Below are 24,050 nucleotides of genomic sequence, written 5' to 3'. Positions count from 1 at the left end.
GCAGGAACTCAGACTGAGTTGCTAACATTAAACACAAAAGTCTCATTCATCATACAAATATATTTAGTAACTGCTCACCAAATGTGAAGTACGCCACTTCGTCAGGCAGTGAGGCGTTACTGAGGTCTTCATCTGGTACATGCATGTCCACATACTGCTGAGCTTTTGACGCCTTGAGGAACGCCATGAAGCGCGCTGTGTAGGATGCCGTGAAGATAGACAGCATACCGAAATCCAGAACGTTCCAAAGGTGCATCACGTACTCCCTGGGCCCGTCGCTCCAGATCTCCTTACACTCTGACCAAATCATTCCTGAGGGAGAAGATACACATACACACATTAACATATGGATACACTGAGTAAAGATGGAAAATACAATATATAACAAATACATATACACAAAGACGAACAAATTAATACATGCATAAAGACTCTCTGCAAATACACAGATGTTGACAACCAAGTGTATAATTTATACTCAATCATCCAGTCACCTCCAATTCTACCTCAGATGCGCACACACACAGGAAAACCTAATTCCTTCTATGCAGCCACTCTGTCATTCTCTATTTGGAGCCAAAACAAGGAGAAAATTACTGAAAAAGGGTGCCCAGATCTGTATCATCTCTATAACAATTACTGGGCCTCCGAAGCATGCTGCTAGAATTACAATCACCCTTGTCTATGTAAGCCACCACTGCACAGACACACACACACACACACACACACACACATACTGGCAAGCACGCAAGAGGGCAAACACAGAGAATCACACACACCCAAGCACCTGCTGATAAAGAGGACCACAGTTGGAAAAAGAATAGCGCCATAACATGTAACCAAATAAAAAATAGAACCATTATGTGCACCAACTTACACAAAGCACACAGATAATGCTATTATGTCTGTGTGAGTGTTGATGGAAAGAAGAACATCAGCAGATGGGTAGCAACAGCTGAGGTCTGACAGATATTGACATGGACTATTTATCTGTTGAGTTTGTCTTTCCATCATCCCCTTCTACCTCCCTGTTTTACTGTCTTGCTTTCTAATATTCTCTCTTTCTTTCTGTCCTTCCAACTAATATTTCCTGAGCAGCACTTCTCAGCTCAGTCTCCAACTTTCCCTCCAGGTTGTTGTTAGGACTCAGCATAGCTAACTGCTTCAGCAAATCTTGCCTGTGCTGCATCCAACCAGGGAACTTTTATTTGATCTTGGGAGATAAGAGAGAATGAGTTGTTGCTACAATCTCGGCTTTTTGTCTGCTTGCATGATATCTTGATTAAGTACCTCGATATTGATTGAAAAAAAAATCAGGAAACATCTGGCTTTCCCTCTCTTACATGTCACCTTCATTTCTCACCACGACGCCTTGACGGTGACTACCTTACATCTATTTGCATTTTAATTGGATGCGACTGTGCAGAATTTCAAACAGAGCCAGCACGTACGACCCTGTGTGTAAGTGAGAAGGTGACTCACCCAACACCCACTTCATGATCAACATCTCTGTCCAGGAGAACTGGGTGGTCTTGACCCTGAACACCTGTCGTGGGTGGTCTGTGATGGTTTCATTGGGGAGGTTCTTGACCCCCTCAAAGCGGTCGGAGGCGTTAATAACCAGCAGACCCAAGAAGATGGTGAAGGAGACGGCGTGAGCTACGAATTTCATGAAGGGGCTTCGCAGGATCTGGCCCAGCTGGAAGAGAGGAGATTCAGGGAATAATAAGATTTTCTGATGCACACGCTGATATGTTATTACCTCATAAAGTTGATTTGGTGAATGTGTTGATGAAAAAGGTACATCGAGGGTTTATGACAGACGGTGTTATATGCTCTACAGCCTGTTAAGCCACTTGGGTCAAATTTGTGCTGTGTGCTACTAGGCTTTTTTTATATGTTTTATTAAGTATTTTTCAGCTTAAGATGAAACAAAAAGGCAACAAACTGCCAAGGAAGACAAATACACAAATACAAATTATGGGGTGCTTCTGTTGTTTTTCTCTCTTGTGATATATCATGTCCAGTGTCTTTAATTGTCCTGTTTAGTTGGTAGCGTCCTCTATTCCTGTGTTATGGGCTGCTCGTTTCTCACATTTTTTGGGAAAGGTCGCTCCTCTGGATCTCAGACAGAAAGTCATCCATTCCACTGAATAGATTTCTTTAACTCTTTTCTCTCTCCTTTTAACTCTTTTACTTTACATCCATTGATTGAGGCTTCGGTACTCAGTTTTATACCAGTTCCTTGTTATTGTTTTTTACACATCGTAAGCAGAATTTTACACAGATACCAAATTTCCTTATAATCACGTCATCTTTCAAAACACAGAAATAGATACTGGGCTTTATAAATAAAATCAGATTTAACTTGACAGCAGCAACAGAGCAACAGAGTCATTCAAATGTGGCTCTGGTTCACAAGGTCGATATTTACCCCTAAATCCTCAGCTGAATATTAGGCTTTTTAGCTGCTAAATGCTTAATGCACTTTGTTCACCAGCTTCTTGCTCACTGTGTCTGCCTGCTGCTTGGTGCTTGGCAGGTAGCACACTGTGGGCTTTAGAGCTTTTCTCAGGGAAATAACTGCCTGCTGCATTTGGAATCATGTTTGATGACACTGAGGGCTCTACTTTGGTAGACTAGGTGCAGGCGAGGCGCATCTGCCCTGCGCCTCGCCTTCGCTTCGCCAACGGGGAGTGGCCAGGAGCAGATTGCGATTTTGCTTCGAGACGCAGCGGAGCGCATCCCGCCTACTTCCCTCCCACCGGCGCAAATGGCATAGAGGGAGGAGAGAAGGCGTGGAGTGGGTTTGACACAGCCGAGTCAGATCTTCACCAATCAAATGAGCTCCTCTCCTCGCCTTTAAATCCGCCGCGCGCGCAAGGCGGACGTTTGATTTCACCGTGGAAGAGAAGATTTGAATCAGCACCTACAGATTACAGCATAGACAGTACATCTATTATCGATTGTCCCGTCACACTTATGACACATCAAAGGCTGCACAGATGAAAGATGAGGATGGATTACTGCTGTGTTGACACTACACGATTATCTGCTATATTTATGTATTTACTTATTGATTTATTGAGCCGCATCGTCACGCGACCATAACAAATAAAACTGAAAACAAATAAACCACAAGCAGCCTGGCATCATAGTGAGCAGATATTCACAACTCCATCTCAGGTAAATTCTAAAGAAAAAAGAAAAAGAGAGACGCTCCGTGATCTCCGTTACGCACAGCTGTTTGTTGTGATCTGTGCACACCTGTTTAAATATAGGTTACTAAATATGAGTGTCTTTATTAATGGAAAAGGGGTGTGTGTGTGTTTTTTTTTGTTTTTTTTACTGGGCAACAGCTCTCAATCTGTCAGAGCAAGTGAGACGGGAGGAAACTGATGTTCTGGTCCGGTCCAAGCTGGCAGTGTCCGGTCGCGCGAACAGACCTCACGGGCTGATGATGCAAAAGTAGTCTGGGAGGGAGGAGGGAGGAGGAGGGAGCAGGTCTATCTATCTATCTAACCTATATTTAAACACGTGTGCACAGATCACAGCATAAACAAACAGCGCTGTGCGTAACGGAGGCATTTCAGTTTTATTTGTTATGGTCGCGTGACGATGCGGCGCTGGCCCCTAATAAATCAATAAGTAAATAAATAAATAAATAGCTGATCATCTGCAACGGCACAGTGTGTAGTGTCAACACCTGCTCTTGGGACATCCACGGCTGTCTCAGTCCCTCCCTGGTTTCATCTGTGTTAATTCAGTCAGGCTGAGTTTCCATTACGCATGCCTTTGATCTGCCATCAGTGTGACGGGACAATCTATATAGATATAGGTGTATGTGCTGATTCAGATACAATAAATAGGGGTTATTGTGATGATGATTATTATTATTATTGTTGTTAATTGCATTTAAATGTGCCTGGAAGTGTGGAAATCTGCCTGTGAGGTCTTGGTGACGTGGGCGCACTGCGCGCTGGGCAGTCAAAATACCAGTCCGCTGGCTGCGCTTCGCCTTGCGCTGAGACTAGACCAGGTTGGAGCTGGCGAGCTTTCGGCGCACTCTCCGCGCGGTCTATCTGTAACAAATTGTCACTGCGCCACGGCGAATCTGTCGACACCTCCCCCTGCTGCGCGACCACTCCCATCTCGGCGCACAGCAGTCTGCCAATTTACCGAATCCACTGCGCACCTTGTTGAACTGGAGGAAAATACCACTTCGCCAGCCGCGTCAGGGCTCGCTTCGCTGCGCCACCCTGAGTTGCGCCACTAAAATAGGGCCCTGACTGTTAATCAAAACATCTGCTTGATAATTTTCTGTTGGTGTGTTGCCTTTCATATTATATTTCATGCATTTCTGAAAGAATAATACAGAGAAAAGCACAGTTAAGGTGATGTCAAAGCCATCTTGTCACTGCATTGTAGTAGAACGCATTACACCATTAGCCACCATTTTTTACTCATCGTACTTTCACTTTCAGTTCACTTGTGTTTGCCAACACAGAAGCCTGCTAAATCTCATGGAGTCATGCTGAACAAACATGTTTGAGTTGTAGTTATTTGTTTAAAAATAGATAAATAATTACAGGAAAACAAAACATTTATTTACTGAATCAATAATTTGGGCTTTCGCACAGTCTCTGAGATTTTGGTCCTCAGAGATCAAATTTTGGAAAGCACCACTACACAACCATCTTAGCAGGCAAACAGCATCTGTTGTGATTCATGGATGTGTTTAAGCAGCAATCACTTTCACAGCAACATAATGCCAGGATAACTGGATGCCAAACAATCAAGTGTCTGTGGGAATGCACCATATGGGGGGAACGTAAGGAGCGTTAAACATGCCACCACACAGAGGGACCTTTTTATAATTGCACAAAAATATGCCAAGACCGACAAATACACATCCATGTACAGGCACACACAAACACACAGACCGAGTTACACACACATTCACACACACACACTTCCCAACCCCATACAGACAACTGAGATCCCAACATTTGCTACTCTGTAAACCTGCTGTGTTCAATATTAACTACCCACAGGATATCTCTACTCACTGCATGCACAGTAACACATTAGATTCAATAGCTGTTCCCATGCCACACACACTACTAAAGCATGCTGGAAAAGGCTGTCTGGTATATCTTAACCCTGCAAAACCTTCTCTAACCCTCCTCCTGCCATTGGGACCGCTTCACATTTCTCCCAGCTCTTGTGCTGATAAAGCTGATCCATTTCACCCCTCGGCTTAAATGAGATGGTCTTCCTAGATCAAGCCTACCACTACTTGAGGACTGCAAACTCTGTGGGTTTCCTTTTTTTTTTTTATCAATTTGATGGTGACAGGCGCTGATCCTCTCTCGTCCAATGAAATGGTGGCTCTGCTGGTAGCAGGGGCAGGCAGACTAAATAAAAGGGTCTGGTGTGAAATGGAAATCTCAGAAGGACCAAATGGAGCTGCTGTGTCCTCTGTTATTCACAAACATCTTTTTCACCAGAGAGAATTCAACCTGGCATACACCTGGAGTGGACAGACTTTTAATAATTAAGTATCTACAGTAGGTAAGACCAGGTGCCATTGTGTAGATGTATTGTATGTTCACTGAATGTTTAAAAAACATATTCCGTAGGACTCCTTCAAATATTGCTTCCTTCTCCTTACCTCACACACACATAATCCCATTAACCTTAATCACTACATATTTGACTTTATGCATTTGCATCAACACACCCCTTGTTTTTCGTTATGTCTTATATCTTATAGCTGGTAACATTTATGCATCCTGACAAAGGTTAAGGTGCTGCAGGACTATTCAATAATGTCCAGTCATTCCATTGCTGATAAATGGATTGGAATCCAATCAATTTCACTTTATATCACTTAGTGACCTGGGTTTGAATCTGCAAATGCATGAAAGGAAAGGACAAAGGACAGAGATGCAGGGGAGGAGTAGAAGGAAATCTTGAGTGTGAACAAAATAATCGAAACAGCAGGGTCAGAGCTTGAATGCAAAGAGGCCTTAGAGCAAATTAAAATTAAATGCATGACAGACTGCAAGAAAGTAATTAAAGAAAAAAATCATTAGCTAATATGGGAGTAGGGGAGTGATATGTAGGATTTATAAATGTCAGCCTATCATTGTCAAACTGATTGGGATAACTGATAGAATTACCATAAATAAATTGCCTCTACAATATTGCCAGTGGTACTGCTTGAGTGTCTGAAAATTAGACACAGCTATCATACTTTCCACATGATGCATTTAGCACACACTTGTATCTATTAATCTTTCAACACACTTAACAGTATACATCATTGTAATGTATACCGAGGTAGTGTTATATTTAAAAAATTGAAAAAAAGTAATTTTGAAGAGGCAGCAGTATGATTGCTCACTTGTGGAAAAGAATATGCTTGAATGTGCTGCTACTGTAGCTGGGTAAAAAAAGACTGAAGCTGAGCTTGATTGCAGGAAATGTTGCAAACTAATCTGTATTGATTCATATAAAAGAGTAGATGAAATAGTCTGAATGAAAAAAAGAGTTGAAAAGATAGAACAAACCATTTTAGGCCTTAGAAGGACATATAGTGAAAGTTCTTGCACAGCAATCCCACCAATAACATGACTGGACACTGGCCTTACGTTGTGCTAGGTGTACAGTAATATATTATTTTGTACAGTTGTGACACAATGATTTAATTTCTAAGAGGACTTGTGCTAAATATTAATCATAAATAAATAAATACTGACACACTCACTAATCAATGCAGAATTGGTTCATCAATTATAAAACACAAGTTTTTCCTTGAGAAAAAAAAAGAAATGGTATTATTTCCAGGAAGAAGGAAACCTGGGAACCTGACAGGCTTTCTTTCTTTTTTAACACATAGCTTTGCTTTCCCCCCTCTTATTCCATGTTTCATCTCTTTCCTGTCACTCAAAGAAGTCTGCAGAGTCATGTGCATGCACCTTTAATAGGTATCCAATCACCCTCTATCCAATCAACTCCCAACACCTCCAAATTTTCACTCAATCTAAAACTATATTCTATATCAATACAGGTTGTGTGTCTGTTTTTCATCCATTTAAAAAAGAGCATATCTCATATTTTTCTCTTACAGGAGAGTAGATATCCATGTAATGTAATGCATCCTTGTTTTTTTTTTGTTTTTTTTACTGTTTGCCTTTGATAACTTACAACTCATCTTGTGCATTGTTACGTAACAATAACGTACGTATAACGTATAACAATACGTAACATGCATCAATAACATCAATATCTTCTACAGCTCTCTCAGCTGATTTAAATTCTAATATGCTCTGGCGTTCTGATAATGGTGTGTACTGGTGCTGTAAAAAAAAAAGAAAAAAAAGGAGAATATTATGAGCTGTAAGAGATGAGCAGTTGATGAGATGAGCAAAACAAAATTGCATGATTAGCGCCAGGTGTGGGAGGGCACACTACACACAATCAACCAAAACACATCAAAGCTTTCTCTCTGCAACCACTGTCTGTCTTCATGTATTTTTCTCATTCACTTTATCTCTATGTAGTTCATTACAAAATTCATTTAATACACCTTTTGGTCTCTGGTGAGTTGTTGTCATATTGTTATCAAGAGTGCATAAACACCCACTTTGTCTCATTTATTAGCCTGATTGAATTGTTTTTATTTTTCTTCCCCTCTGTTGGTCTATCATCCCTACATCTCAAATGTCTATTTTCAGCTTTTATAATCATGCAACAATAGCATTATAATAATAATAATAATTTCTTCACACACTCTGCTGAAATGGCAGACTGTGACATGCAGGCTCATCACTTAGTTGATTCATGTTGATTCAAATGTAATCATACATAAATATCATACATAATACACAAATGCACATGCACGCACATACAAACACACACTGAGACACAAACACACACAGATTAACATTAACAGGTGTTTTTGTGACACAGCTAGATATGAAGCTTTCAGTGTCTCGTGATTAAATCCCCGCCATCTCCCTGGTGGAGACGAGGATGTTCCTGCTCTCCATCCTCTCATACACACTTGACACCAGCTCTCTCTCTCTCTTAGTCTACAAAATGACTAATTCATTAGTCATAGTAACACTCAAAGGTTGTCAGTCCTGTTTCTGAATCTGTGCACACAAACTCACACCTCTCATTTTACTGCATTCATGGAGACCAATTGCTAATGCATTCTCAGACTTTCATCCAACCATCACAAACCAAACCCTTACCCTAACCGAAAAACAAAGTTTTGACCCCGTAAACCACCATTTACACCTTGTGGCCTCCAGCATTTTGATCCCAATAAAAATATAAAGCACCAAAATTACAGTGGCTCACAGTTTTTGTACCCCACAAATATACCAAAACAAGACCTGAAACACACTACCTGATGAAGAGGTAGGGGATTATCCAGGTCGAAGAGCAGATCTGCGTAACCACTTGCTCAGCCCTGTCATATTGTGTCACTTTACAGATTATAATTTGCTTGATGGAGTATTACCAAAATGTGATGTGAAGGGCTTCCGGGCTCCATAATCATACGGTCACCATACTGTGCTCTTTAAATCAGAAACCCTTAATGTTTTTAGACACACTTATCATGTGGTCTGTCTGTATCTTGATAGCTGGTGCATGTATTGGCATTCAATTTGACCACATATTAATGGTCCTCTGAGAAATAAATCGAATGACTTCAATGAGCCTAAAAGAGAGATGAGGCATTGGTGAGGGAAGAAGCCATCTCCTTTTGGTGTAGATCCAACAATTTTTTTGTAACTTTCTATTGCGAAATTAGGTTTTTTTGTGTGTGTGTTCTGAGCAGAGGTGTGAGACTTGGTGGATCAGTGGGTATAGGCAAAGAATTTTAGAGCAACACACTGTAAATGTTCATACCTTGCTACATGGCATTATCCAGTAGGCGATGGCTAGGAAGGGCAAACCTACAGCGACTCCCAGCACTGTCCAGCACTTCACCCCGACGGACTGTTGCCTCAGACCAGGCAGGTTCTCATACCATATAGTCAACAGCTGCTGCTGGCAGTTGGGATGGGCAACAAACTGGACAGAGATATAAGAAATTCAGATCAATGGAGAAGAAAAGGGGAGAATATTGAGGCAGTGAGAGAGTACAGGAAAAGAGAGAAGAGGGGAAGAGAAGATCAATTAGTAAGCATCAATAGAGATATTTTCAGAGAAGCAATAGTGATTTGCTGCACAAACAACCTGTTCCTACACTGAAATGGCTCAGTGGTTACATCAAGGAGGGAGCTGGCTTTACATGGAGACAACAGATGCTTGGTTATGTTGGGGTTGAATATGCAGAAAAATAGTGCTCATTCATGCTTGTGTTGTGATGTCCTTTCAAAAATAACAACCGGTGAAGAGTTTTCTGTAATAGAGGAAGCTATTTGTTTTGTTTGTTTTACAGTCCACTCTCCATCTTTCCATTCATTATGTCCAACATCCTGTTAATTTATTCATGCTACAAGAAGCATTTTTATGCAGTATAAAGTACGACACCAATGGCATCTTTATTATTAAAGTATGTGTGCTGTACTTGGCACTTTTAAGTGCCTTAAAATGACATGGCTATGCCAGTATAAAATGAATGACATTCAAAATTATACCATATTCATGAAGAGGGCTTCTGGTGCCCTCTTTATGTTAATATTCAAGGTATTCCTTAGTAGCTGAGTGTGCAAGCTGCCTTTCTATTTAGAGAACATCCACTGTGTATTCATTATCGTCAAAATATATTATTCACAGCTGCCCCTTTGCATCATTTAGAAAGAAAAATACCAACTAGCAGGTTGACAAATCAATTTAAGATACAGTATGCATAAGAAAGCAGGCTACAAATAAGAAGCACTGAGTGTTCACATTCATTACTGATGCACGTTTGTTTTATTAGATAAGGCTTGGTCAGGTATTTCAGTGTCTGCTGACAATATAACTCCAGGATTTGACAAATGGAAGCTACCACTGGTGTGGTGAGGCTGTAGACTAGGATGGATGTTTTTGTTCCAGCTGAAGGAAGGATGTGGAACAACAGAGCAATCAATGCTCAGTAGGCAGTCAACCAGTGTAACAATCAAACTCGGTCTGTTTTTTGTTTATCATTCACATCCATGAGCTGGGAAACACGTGACGCCTGGTCAAACCTGCTTCCTATGATTTTCATCAATCACACACACGGATATTTTTTATGTGCACCCAGAAAGGAACAACACACAACCATAACATACACACAACACCCCACATCCTTCTTAACGTAGTCTTTCCACTGTCCACTGACCAGTCTATTGACCCGCTGACCTATGACATGAACCCTACTGTCCACCAACATGCATTGCACATGCTCCACCTGGTTTCCATAGCAATCTGTCTCCCCCTCCCTCCCCTCCCCCCAGTGTAATTAGCTCCAAGAGTACTCGTCACGCTCTCTTGTACAGGATAAAAACACAGCTCAAATAAGCACACAAACACACGCACATACACTACCACGTTAACATGTGCACACACACACACACACACACACACACACACACACACACACACACACACACACATGGGATTTGCTTGATTTTAGAAAACATGCTGCACATGAAGGTCAAACAGAAACCTGTGTGTGTGAGAGAGTACAGCAGGGTGAAATGGGGAAAAGGGATTTGGTTTGACATTTAGTAAGAACACCTCTGCTCAGCAGGGATTTGTCTGTCTGACATAGAGGCCGGTTTGTTGTTTACACTGGACCGTCTGAGGTCACAGACTCAAAAATACAGGCAGACATACTGTACTGTATGTACATGTGCAAAATTACTCATAGACACTAACTGGCTTGCACACACAGAAATGTGCAAGTGAAGTTACATGTAAAACAGCACAGTAAAACACTGTTGGTATTCTCCCATTTAAAACATATTCAATTATTACACATAATGAACCTTGACATTTGACAGTAACATTTAAAACCAACAAACCTAAATAAAATAATCTTTATGCAACTTTGTAACGTGGTGTGATTCTTTCATTGATTTCATTGCAATTTTTAAATCTGTCTTTCTTCACATGAATGTCTGCCACAGTAGCTGGTTTGCATCAAGGACTCTTAAGTGGATTGAAATGTGGTTCTTCTAACAAGTTCTTGTATCAAATCAGTTATCGATGCATTACAAAGAATCTTTTGATCTATCCCCTTGCATGGGGATCTGCGATGATTTTAGCCACAGTTGTCATTTGGTTTGTCTCCATCTTGACAGCTAGTGCATGGACCGACATTAGATTTAACCATTATATTCATGGTCCTCTGAGAAATAATTACTCTCATGAGCCTGAACAAGGGATGGGGAATGGACCATAGAAGAAACCATCACATTTTGGTGGGTGTTGATCCAGGCATGTGAATTGGATTTTTCAAAATAACTTTCCATGAATGGGATGATGGGAGATTTTTCCTTAAATTATTGCCAATTTTTCAAGACATAATACCAAGCTTATGAAAAAAAAGCTTATACTGTATCATAGCGGGGACCTGTTACAATATGTCAGAGCTGAATTTCTCAAAAGACATGTTATCAACTTTAATTGTGGCAGTAGACAGTTGAATCATCAGCAACATGTTAGCCATCTTACCTTCTTGACTTCATACTTGATGGCCAGTTTGACACGGCTGAGGCAGGGACGGTTGTAGGCGCTTGGGGGGCACTGGTCCACGTCACCATTCAGTATGGCTTCCACTTCCTCTGTATTCCGACAAAGGTCCAACACACCCACCACAAAGTCTTTGCACTGCATGGACAGCTTACGGTAGTCATTCTGCATGGACAGTTTGAGGGGTAAAGGGAAGAGACGCTTGAGTTAAAACCTAATGTAAACATCAACTATGCACCACTCATATCGGCAGCTGGTTACCGACTGTTCACCACAGTGCAACAACCATGATGATCAACCATCAAATCATCATTGTGCCTTCAGCTGCTGTCTGTTTTGAAGCTTTTAACTACATTCTTTGGCTTTAAACATGTTTTTCCGACTCTTTGCATGGGCTCACATAAACAAATCCTGTGTGTCCCCATCTGTCCACAACAGTCACAGTAGCTGATGATCAGTTGTCGACTCACCTGACACCCGTGTTTGCCTTTGTAAGGAACAGCCAGGGACATTCTGCATTTTTAAATAATTTTTTTTATCATTGTCAACTGCTTCTCCTGTCCTATGTGCCTGTGGATCATCGGTGGTGTAGAACCTCTTGTGTGTGAGTGACGTTAAGCCTTTTGTTTCTTAATGACTTGAGAAAAATAAACATATTTATTCCCATTTGCAATTTCAATATAATATTGCTTGAGTTCAAAAATAAAGTAGAAGGAATGGCACCGTGGTGTTTCTAATGACGCACTTTTATTTCCTCATACTGTAATTACCAACCCACAGTGGTGTGTACGTTTGTGTTTGTATACCCTTTGTCATTCTAACAGTAAAACACTAACACTAAAATTGGAAAATAACTTGAGTCATACTTCAGTGGCACAGTGCACACATCAGCAGAAACAACACTCACAAAAGCTGTATACGTAAGAGAAACCCCAGCCCAAAACTCATCATCATTTCATTCACCTTCAACTATAGTAACATTCACCTGTAATTTAGAGGTGTCACAGGTGTCAGAGATCCGGCCAGTCATCTTGAGGTCAATCAAAAGCATAACATAGGTCCATAATGTCAATAACACAAGAAAGACACATTTTTCAGTCTATAATGACAAAACATTGATGGTTAGAAGTTGAAACAAATGCATTTCAGTTATGAGTTTAAATTATTTAATTTTGTACCAGTGTGCCACTTGAATGGGTATTCACTGTCTCAGGTTTATTCAAACCTTGTTGTGGGCATCTTTGGTGAAGTAAAGCCAAAGTCTGTCACTGTACTTTGTCCATAATGGAGAAAATGTGAGTTTGAGAACAGCAAATAAAGTAAGTGATGGCACCTCAAACCCAAAGTCCTGAAAGTTTTCCTTGTGCCTACGACACCATAATAATGTGTGGGCACAAGATAGAAAATATTGTAGCTCAGGTCCCTGGAGGCTTAACGAGCTACTCACTATTGTCAAATGTAAAAACTGAATTGAGCTTTTACTATCAGAAACCTGGGACCTAATATATTTCTTCTGTAACTAATCCCTCTCAGGTTCTTCAACCCTCTCTTTCCTTTTGTTCCTCCCCTAAGTAGTCCAGTTTTAACCTTCTGCCTCCCAAACTTTTGACCCCCCACCATTCATTAACCACTCTTTTTCTTTTGTACGCCACCTCTCCCCTCTCCCCTCTCCCCTGCCTGAGTCTTTCCCTCAGCAGCTGGTTTTGAGTGGGGAAGCACACCGGGGCTTCTGGCAGGTTTAAAGTCCCTGAGGAATTATTCTCATTATGCATTCACCACCATGTTGGTGTTGTGCTCAAGCATAGCCTACCATTACCAGTGTTGATGATGGACACTTGGATCAAAACTTTCACATATTTCTCCCCAGCAGAGTCATCATCATTTAACACCTCTGGAAATTACCTGTTCTCTCTCTTTGTTGTAGCCCTGCATGCATATGACATATTACCCATGTAGGGATTGTACAGTACTATATACTGGTACTGGATCCATTCTTCCAGCATTAAACCAGCATTAAATTAATATTATGACTTGGACAGTCTATCTGAAATATAAAATCCTCTAATCAGTTTTGCAAAGATGCAGTGTGTTTTGTGCTATAAATAGTTAACATACAGTAACAGCTGCAATAAATGCATATGCAAGTAATATTTTGTTTAAATCCAGAGTACCCAGCTTGGATTTATCATACATTAAAACTACTTAGCATGGTTGGTCAAATGAGCCAGAAGCAAATTAAGAATTAAACTCTGGGAATCGACCAATAGCAGCTTGCATCCATTGCCCTTCTGGGGGCATGAAGCAAAGCACAGCATTTGGTGTATGTTAGCTTTAGGCTGCTGAGTGAAAGAAATCAATTACAATCTCATGTCTGTTTACCTGTGAGGGCAGAGCTTCGGGGAAGTACTGGAACAAGAACGCTTTCTTAATTAATGTCATTTGCATCGTGATACACACATCAAGAACACAAACACACAGACACCACACACATACGGTCCATGTGACAATCCAATCAGAACTCTCCAGGTATGTGATTTTTGCCTTGGGCGTTGAGATAAAGGAAAGAGAGTGATGCTGTGAGATTGAAATTGGAGACAGAGCACTGTGAAGCAGAGTGAAAATGGTTACAGATGAGTGGACTGAGGGGGATATGAGCCAAGCCTTAAACATGGAGAGAAAGAGAGCGAGAGCGATGGCAGATAGAGAAATGAGAAGAAGAGAGAGTGGACATCCACCACTGTCACTTTCTCACTTGCTGTCCGCCTCGACTTGCATTTGTCTCAATTTCCAACAATATGAAAAGAAGCCAAATTAAACTACAGAAGCTAACTCAAACTGGCAGGATACAAGACCAGACTGAAATGTGATTTAAAAAATTAAATGACAACCCCCTTCTCCTCCTCCTCCTCCTCCTCCTTATTTTCTCTCTTTCTGTCTTTCCTAAGGGTATGTGGAAAGTGAGTGTCTATGTGTGTCCAGAGGCTCATAAGAGATTGATGGTCTGTCTTGAGAAGTGATGTTTGAAGATAAATGTGTGGCTGTTAGGGGGTCCTGATGTGCTTTTAGCAGTCTCTTCATAATCATCCAATATTTGTGCCTGTGGGTGAGAAAACTGTGTTTGTTTGCACTTTGCAGTGTGTACTGTACATGTACACTGATTATATTGATTTGTGAAGTTTTTGCTATGGATTACTTTTTCAGGCAAGCACGTATGTTTGGAAATAATAAGTTAAGAAGGCATCATTAAAAATGCCATATTCATTCTCAGTGACATACACCTTGTGTTGCCCTAAGTTTTAGTTGCAATTGACTTCCTCAGGACTCTCTAAGATTATTTGAATACAGTTTTAACATTATTTGATATTTCAGTGTAATAAGAGGATGGTGTGAAGAGGGACAGGGTGACAGTAGGGTGATAATGAGATGCTAATGAGACAGATGAGCTACAACACAACTCTGGTCCCTCAGGTGAGCCCTTCTCATTAACTTGTCTGGAGATGGGGAATGGAATGACAAGCAGAGAGGCCGAGTGACAAACAAAGGTGGGCAGGAGGAGGGAGGAAAGGACAGACAGAAATGAAAAGACCATGAGTGACAAAAGTAGCAACACATGGGCGGACAAAAAGAGGCAAATGAGAGAATGAAAGGCGGAAATTGTGATGTTATCAAAGTCATGTTATCTGATTTGTTCAATGATATGATCAGACTTTCTGCATTAATGTTCTTGACGATAAAGTAATTCAGTACATGATCAATGGGATGATGATCTATGCAGTGTCTGTCATTTTAGAGTGACACAAACACAATCAAAACTTTCTGCTGGCTTTGGGAATAAGAGCTGATACAGAAAAAAGGGCTCTTTTCTTATAAACTGTGCAAAATAAAACTGTCAAAAGATATCAAGCCACAGTTCCAGCAAAGTCGCTTTTAATAAGTCTCCCTGCAGAGAGACAAAGGGCGACACTATGGTTTAGACTCTTGCTCTTGTTTAGATTTCTTGCAATTATTGCCATGCTAAAACCAGAAAACAGTGTGGACAGCTGCAGACATACTGTAGTGGTGATGTTTGTCTTTCTAAAACAATGATGGAGATGGAGGCCAGAGAAGTGCAATGTGCAATAGTTGAATTAAACACAGACGCTATTTAATTGTTCACTGAATTATGGCTGTATCATACTGTATGTGATCTATCAAAGATTAATTTGTATACATTTTTTGAGTCAGTTGAGTTGTTATCCAAGAATTTTTCTCATTTGCCACATTGCCAGTTCGAGTTGTAACCTCAATATCCCAAGCCAACGGAACTGGGACAGATTCAGGAGCTGGCACCATAGGGGGAAATCATCGTCCTCTGTACCTCATACTGATACTTGAAGCTTGTCCAAACCTGACATGCAATGCAAGTGAGTGAGTGTGTTGTGCCCCCTGCCTGAGCCAATCAACCTGCTTCAGGGCAGATGCTAGCACACCCAGGTAGGTTGGATTCCTGTTAATGAGACAGTTTACAGTTACCTTTACAACCTCAGCTACAAAGATACCGTGGTGTTTGTGTTCATGTGTGGGGACAAATATGTGTCAAAGATAGAAAGAGCTTAGATCCAGCTGCTTCAAACAATATCATAAACTATTACCCACATGAGCAACATAACTTTCTACAACACAGGCAAACATGCACACACATGCACTCCTCTTGACGTCTTTCCACCACAAGCTTTATGAAATAAACAAGGATTTGCTATGCAGTCATTTTTCAGAGTAAATGTCCAAAAATTGCTCACATTTCCCCATATATTGTTCCACTGTGCAATACTTATTTCACCACATTCTGAGGAAAGATTGCATTGGTAATAAGTTCAGAAGAGCAATAAACAGCTGTTGCCGCACTGGGAAATCCATTCAAGATGAGAGTCTAGTGACTACTATATGTTGAGTTGTTGGCAGGAGTGGGTTGACACATTGCCAGAGATGGGTCTTATTAACATTTTCATACAGCTTGAGATTCAATTTCTGCCTAAACTCTGCAAAAAATCATAAAAAACAACCCAGCGATGAAGATGCGAGGGCTACAGTCACATCTAAGGAGATTATATATAATTTGTAACACTGTTCTGTCACTCCATAATAGGCAAAAATAAAAAATAAGTATGCAGAAACCACCTCACCTTAAACTCTGTCTCGATGTTGGCCAGTCTTGCCAGTTCGTTGCTGAGCTCCAGAGCAGTCAGCACTGGGTCTTCACTGCTGAGCGACAGGTAAGCTGCACTGGCCAGGCCCTTGTAAGCGTTCATCCTGGAGCGTGAGTGACTGAATGAGTCCTTCTTCTGTTTATCCAAACATTCTGAACACTTACAGAAGTAGTCGTGAGGCCTTTCTATACGTGCGCCCTTTGTTAGAAGGATGTGGACAATCTCATACTCCTGGCAGTGAGCAGCCAGGATGATTGGCGTGACGTCATGCGAAAAACGTGTTCCATCTTCGTCGTAAGCGTAAAAGTCGTCATCACGCATCTCCTGCTCCAGGGGGCTTAGAGCCAGTCGCAGGCCCCCACCAAAGGCAGGGTGGCCAAGAATGGCTTCAACGATTCGGACGTAACCTTTGGAGATAGCCAAAAGCAGGCCATCTCCGATCCTCGCCAAACCATCCTTCTTCAGCAGCAGCTCAGTCACTTCCAGGTGCTCGTTGCCCACTGCCAACTGTAAAGCATTCTGACCCATGTAGTCAACACAATTGAAGTTAAGGGTTTTGGATTCTTCCAACATTTTGCGAACCACGGGAATGTTCCCGTATTCGGCAGCATCCATAAAACGCTCCTCCTCTGCAGTGAGTGGTGAGCCACGTTCATTGAACATGTAGGCCGGGCCCCTTACTGCTTGGCGACGCCCCTTCTCCCTCAGAGTAGTGTGCCGGCGATGCATGGCCTCCACCCTGTAGACAGGACAGAGGGGGAGGAATCTGTTAGACACTGCAAAATGACAAGGACTGATTTGATAGGAGACGCTGGAGAAAAAGAAACCATTAAAGATTCAGAAAACAGTGATGGAAAGGCGAGCAAATGATAGAGGTGAGAGTAAATGATAGTAGCAATACTGACTGTGGTTTAACAAGGCAAACAGCATCATTCCTGTCACACAGCCGGCAGTGCTTAACGCAGACTTCTTCACTGACCTCAGAGAAAGCTCATTCATGACATCTGTTATATATCTGTCTCTGGCCAGATCAATGAACCAATAGGCTACGTGGGTCAAAGCTGACACGAGGGCATTTCAGGTCAATAGCCCTGCTTGGCAAGGGAGAGATAAAGCTGTCACTTTAATTGGCACTGGAATGACAAACTCACACTCTGTGAGTCAGTGGTCATCCAAAATGTCTCTTTATCCAGCAGTGAAACCATCTTAACCTATCAGAGGAATGTGCATGCACTTCCTATTCTAAGAAATGTGTCTTTTTATTATTATTATTTTTTATTTTACCTCATAAATAAGGCAAGGTTTCCAAACATCATCACAATCCCAGCAGGCCTGAGTAGGTAAACAACCATCACCAATTGGGACTTGTCAAATAAGAGAATAATAACAAGAACTGGCTGCACCTTCACCAGAACCCTTGGTAATAACCACTGTTGCTGCAAAACACATTTCATTGCCTCTTTTGTATTCCTCCGATTGTATTTTAGAAACACAAAGATCTGTCACACTGTGTGTACCTGCTGTGTGGTCTGACACTCTGACCCACATAGTGGAGAAAGCCTTGATGTTCCACAAAGCTGGAAAATTGAGAGAGGAAAAGCCTGAGTGACAATGAGGGAGCAGAGCGAAATATACTGGACAATACTGGATAAGCTATGAAATGACAAGCAAGAACTGGAAATCAGGAGCAGCGCTGGTGAAAAATTATAACCCACAACAGTTTGATTTTCCACCATGTTATAACTAATTCAGATTTGGGATTTAATGTATACATGTATAAAATGCTAATATGATATCATGTCTCAAAGCACAACTTGACCAAATGTTACTGAGTGATTTAAAATGAATTTCCAATTTATCTTTGCATGTCAGCATAATCTGAATTGGTTTCACAATAAGTTCTGTCACCAGCATAAAAACCAGGTAAGAGTGTTTGTTATTCAGGTCATTCGCCATTCCACATAGATTGCATGTGCGTGTGTGGATTGTGTGTCTATATGTATGCACAGAGACATTGGACATCCAAGAAAAAGGTGGAACTGGTGGGAATATTTCCTGGGGGCATTGAAGGAGGTGGAACCGCAAAGATGAAGAGAGCTCACCAAGTCACATCACCACGAGTGTGACTTTCTGTGTGTGTGTTTGTGCACACACAGACTATGTGCAAGAGAGACTGTGGTTATCAGTGTGCGATTAAAGTGTATAAAAGATCTGCGGCTCTTGATTTTCGATTTACACAATCTGCTGTGCCTAAGGCTGCCAATCAATGGTAGATGCCCCTCTCTTTCTTTCACACGCATACAGAGGCTGCGGCATGCACAAGGATAATGTATCTCACACATGAACACACACAAGCATACATATGTGGACATAACAGGCAACCAGAAGAACATCAGCCCCTTAATTAAGCGTGTTAAATGTGGACCCCAAATCTATAAACTGTAAAATGTGATGCAAAGCAATTGGGTGGCCTCAATACAACCTTTACATACTGTAGATAAGAACAGTAGATTTTTTTTGACTGTGTCAAAGAGGTGTTATACAGGATTATACTTTGTGCTGTGGATTTGCTACAATCCATTATCTTGCAAGGTGTATCTAACATCTATACCAATCCTCCACCGCCACAGACACCATCTCTTTCATGGACGTATTTGTAAGTATTGGAAGGATTCCTCATAAATGAGGGGACAGTCTGGCTGCCAACCCATTTAGATAACCTTATAGACAGGTAATGAATTGCTATTTTCCATCTCTCTCGATCTTCCTCTCCATCAATCTCTGACTGTTTGTGATTCTGATGTGAAATAGAATTTACCTGCATCATTTCTGTGTGGAATTAGAGTCACACAGACAGGAGGAGGGAGACACAATGGAGATGGATAGATACTATGTGTGTGGGGAGCAGAGAGAGACACAGAAGAAGGAAAAGAAAAACAAGTGTGTAAAGGAGGAATTGTGTATCTTTAAGTCTGCTCATGGAAAGTGCAAGTAACCCTAACCCAATATGCCATCATATACTATTGTAGTATAAGACTTGAGTTAAGACTCAATAACTTATTACAGTATATTGCCATTGTTACATTAGGCTTTATTTTCCATATGAATGTAGCAGAATTATATCATGCTAAAGGAAGACATCCATTTCTTAAAAAAAAAAGCATCACATTTCATCTCATCCTACTTGCAAGTCCCTTCTTCTGCCTTCATTTTTAAAAGTCCAGTATTGACCCACTTGGGTATAGAGGCCCGTCAAACAACAAGTCACATATTTCTGTCATGTATTTATAACAACAATATGTGACTTGTTGTTTGACTTGACATTTCATTTGATTTAGTGTTGGTAAAAAACATTTGAACCTATGATTATTCAATTCCTAAACCTCACTGCAACAATGCAGCTGTTGCTGTGTCTACCCAGCTCTCGTTTTGATGCTGCATCCAAGTCAGAGGCTGCTGCAGATCACTGAGGGAGCCTGTCCAAGCAAGCTGCTCTCTCTCCTATTAAAAACCAAACTGTCAGAAACTGGAGACACGATCTCACATGACGGCTACTGGTGATTCCAACTATCATTTAAACTCCAGCACAGCCCTGCAGATAGCTTCCATGATCTAAAGGCATAGTTATTTCACATACTGGATTATACTTGCAAGTATGGTGCCAGGAAAGTGTCTCTTGTTGATAATATTATGTAGCTCATCTAAGCAAATCACTAAGCTAGTTCAATTTAAGCTACATTCCTGGTCTGTTGGGGTGTTTTCAAATTTTCACAGTGTGCAAGTGGTTTTATAATTGGTTGTGTATTTGGCATATCAAAGGAAGTGGGTAATATTTACTGTAAAAAAAAACAGACTAATCAATCTGAAAACTGGCATACTTGGAATGATAGTAATGCAAATGTCACCTTAAGTTGGCTCATAAATGCAACACCTCTGATATGGTGTTTTTTTCTGTTAATTTGATTAAAAAAACACAGAGAAATGTAAGGATTAAGCCATGAGCACTGAAAAATGTGATGAAAATGTAAGTGTAAACAACCTACTTTGAGAACAGCTTTGGAATATACTGAAATCCTCATAAACTCTGTATATTAACTTTTAATTTGATGAACATGTTCTTTTTCTCACAGCTGAATGTTGTGGGACTGGGTTATCTCTAATCAGTTCAAGCAATCAACCAGATTACATCATTTACTGGTGAACATGAAACAAAGAGCCCATGTGAAGAAGAGGAATCAGGTGTGAAAGAGAAGTTTTGACTCAGCAGGAATATTTACAGGGCTGACTAATGAGTTAGTACTTTATCAGTGCAGGCATGAGCAGAATACTTGAAAAGAGTTACACTCCGAGCCCCCTCCCCCCTTCTCACTCTCTTTCTTTATCAAATACACACACTCACATTGACACTCTGTGAAGCAGTAAATTGGCAATTTTTAAGATCAAAGGTGAGTTGCTCACCATATTTCATTGGTAATGAGAAACAGGCGCTTACACCCTCTCTTTCACAGACACCCAACATTTAGCCTGGTGAAGCATCAGTGAGAGCATACATGCTTTTCCATGCGAGCTGAACACTGGTGTATCAAAGGGGCAGACCAGGGAAGATCAAAGACCCAACACTGAGGCCTGCCATGCTCAATATCTGATACTCATAGCTAAGCTGGCACTGCTACATGAATATCCATTAAGTGTCATAATTTATGTTCCATTTTGTCTCTGTGGATGTTTCCTTCATGGATGCAATGGATTGCATCCACCAAATGTTTTTGTGAGCACTTATCTATCATTGAAGCAGTTATAGGACAGCTATAAGACAGCTGAAATGAATTATATCGACATTACACTTGCAAAATGATAGAGGGGTTCCCAATCAAGAGTGTGTCTGTGAGTGTTTGGTGTGTGATGATGAGTGTGACATTGTAGGCCTGCACTGTGTAAACGGATTGCTGTGGTCTGCCCCAACTCAGTGTCAAATGGTTTGGCCCAGATGACTCTCTTTTTCTCAGGCTAATACACACAGAGACGCAGTCCCTGTTGACCTCTGCAAATGCATTCATGCACTGAAAGTAATCAAGGTACTGTGTCTCAATACAACAGGGGCTGTAGTGGAAAACAACCAAAAGGCAGTAGTTCATTCAAACTTACATGCCTAAATATAATTATGTCAGGAGGAGAAGGGAATTAAGCTTCAGATCTTCCACTCCATATGTTAGGCTGCACTGTTGCATTTAAGCAAAATGACCAAAAATAAAGTCAACAAAAGTTAAAGTATGATTCAGTGAAGACTTAAAGAAGCTCCTTCTGAAGGCACCAGTTTTAAATTATAAATGCAATTTGATTGCAGATGCACAACAAATGAATATGAAGATCTGTCACTAACATCTTTTGTATATCACAGTCCAGGCCCCTATAAAGCACAGCTGAGTGGCAGCCATTGGCACATAGTTGTAGACAGGTGTGTGCAGGTGGCTTTGTGAAATCCTGCTGCTTTACTCTACTCTCTCCAAAAGTGACCTCTACTCGTTGACAGCCAAGTAGATAAGTTGCCTCTTGACTTTCTACACATTGAAGAGTTCTGGCATTTACCCAGTGTCCTCTTTGCATAATTGCGAATTGCAGATCTTACAAATAAGCACATGGACTCTACCCAAGGCCCTGCAACTAGACATCTCTCATTTCTCTGGATAGGTAAGTTGAAGTTGTGAGATAGTAATAAAAGGTGTCTCACGTTTGCCGGGTCTCGGAGTTGAACTCGGGGTCTAAGTGCTCCACGGAGTAGTGGTTCCCATGGTCCGAGAGCTCTGGAGCCCGGTGGAGTCTCTGTCCGCGGTGCTGAAGGCGCTCAGTGTTCGCCGCGCCGCGTCCTCTCCACTTGGGAAACGGTTCATCGTGTCGGTCGTACGCTGCATCTATCCGCACATCCTGGCCGGAGAGAAGCGGAGAGCCGGTGGTATCCCCGCTGCGCTGCTGGAGGAACTTGCGGTGCGGCGAAAAGTGTGGGGAGTCCCCGGGCTCCCGGTCCTCTGGAGAGGGGTGCAGACACTCCGGTGAGGCGAGGTAAGGCGGGTCTGTGTCCCCCAGCAGCGGAGAAGCGGAGGAGAAGAAGTCTAGGGGCCGCTGAGAGGAGGGAGATCCTCGGGGAAGGCAGACAGGCAGAGGTGGAGAGGGAGAGTCGGAGAGATGCGCTCTTTCGCCGCTGTCGCTTTCTTCTGCCTCGTCAGACATTGTGAGAGTTCGACAGCAACATACACTTCAAATTATTTCAGCTGACAGACAAAGATGTTTGTCAAAGTTTCGGCTGCACAAGTTTCCTCTGAGCAGCGCAGTAACGAAGAGCCAAGCCTCCACCTTTACACGGGCGCTCGCGCTAATTAGAGAGCACCAGAGTGCGCGCGCAGGGTGTCAGCCCTTTACAAAATGGAAGAACACGTGCAAGTGGCAACATCACAAAACAGCTCAACTTACTCACACTGTGCATTGGTCCAACGGTAGTGACTGTATGCATTTACATTAATATGCAGCAAAACTGTTAAACTGAACTGTTCGTCTGATGTTGCAGAGTATTTGAAAATACCCATGTGCTCTTTCAACAGTTGATAGAGCGCTATTTAAAGATGTTAATCTATGTGCAAGATAAGTACTACAAAATAACTGACTTTTAAATTCGTTTGAGAAGAAACACAAGCATGAATAATAAAACAATAAACCAACAAGGCAGAAAGCTAAGGAGAGGGAATCATAATAATGGGGCTGGCTGGAGGTTAGGTTGAGAAGTGAAGGGGTTAACATGTCCACCTGTTGTTGGCCAATTACCGGTACTGACATAATCTTGTTATTGCTTCAGAGAACAAACATTTAATACTTACAGTCTCTGACATCTAATCTCAGTGGTGCGTTAATCTGAGGACACAGTGTACATGGAGTCTTTGCTCATTCTTTGGTATGTTCCCCCACACACCTGGACAAAAAAAGACCTTTGAAGGACACCTTCTTTAGACATGAAGAAAAACGATATCCCATGTTTGACTGCCACTCTGTGTGGATCATTGTGTGTGTGTTTGGTCCTGTAATTAGAGGCAGAAGCACATTAGTCAAGAAGGAGACTTCCTGCACCCCCATACAAGACAATAACCAGCCCTAACCCATCTCTTTGATCTGCCCTTGTATTTACGCATCCAA

At 41.5% G+C, this 24,050-nt stretch overlaps 1 protein-coding gene across 2 annotated transcripts in view; it reads right to left on the bottom strand.

The window, feature by feature from the left end:
• Window positions 1-23,096, bottom strand: part of trpc7b (transient receptor potential cation channel, subfamily C, member 7b) — a gene marked incomplete at both ends in the record, with an annotated part of 42,401 nt that extends 19,305 nt beyond the window's left edge. For both annotated transcript variants that reach the window (XM_083980809.1, XM_083980810.1), the window contains 6 exons: window positions 79-312; window positions 1,483-1,699; window positions 8,929-9,093; window positions 11,668-11,850; window positions 16,848-17,610; window positions 22,600-23,096. In XM_083980809.1, the coding sequence (XP_083836935.1) occupies window positions 79-312; window positions 1,483-1,699; window positions 8,929-9,093; window positions 11,668-11,850; window positions 16,848-17,610; window positions 22,600-23,096 (2,059 nt within the window). The remainder of the gene's footprint in view (window positions 1-78; window positions 313-1,482; window positions 1,700-8,928; window positions 9,094-11,667; window positions 11,851-16,847; window positions 17,611-22,599) is intronic.
• Between the last annotated feature and the right edge of the window lie 954 nt (window positions 23,097-24,050).

Source organism: Trachurus trachurus (assembly GCF_905171665.1).
Source record: "Trachurus trachurus genome assembly, chromosome: 10".
NCBI lineage: Eukaryota > Metazoa > Chordata > Actinopteri > Carangiformes > Carangidae > Trachurus > Trachurus trachurus.
The sequence above is the reverse complement of the archived record's forward strand: the minus strand, read 5'-3'. Positions and strand labels throughout refer to the sequence as shown.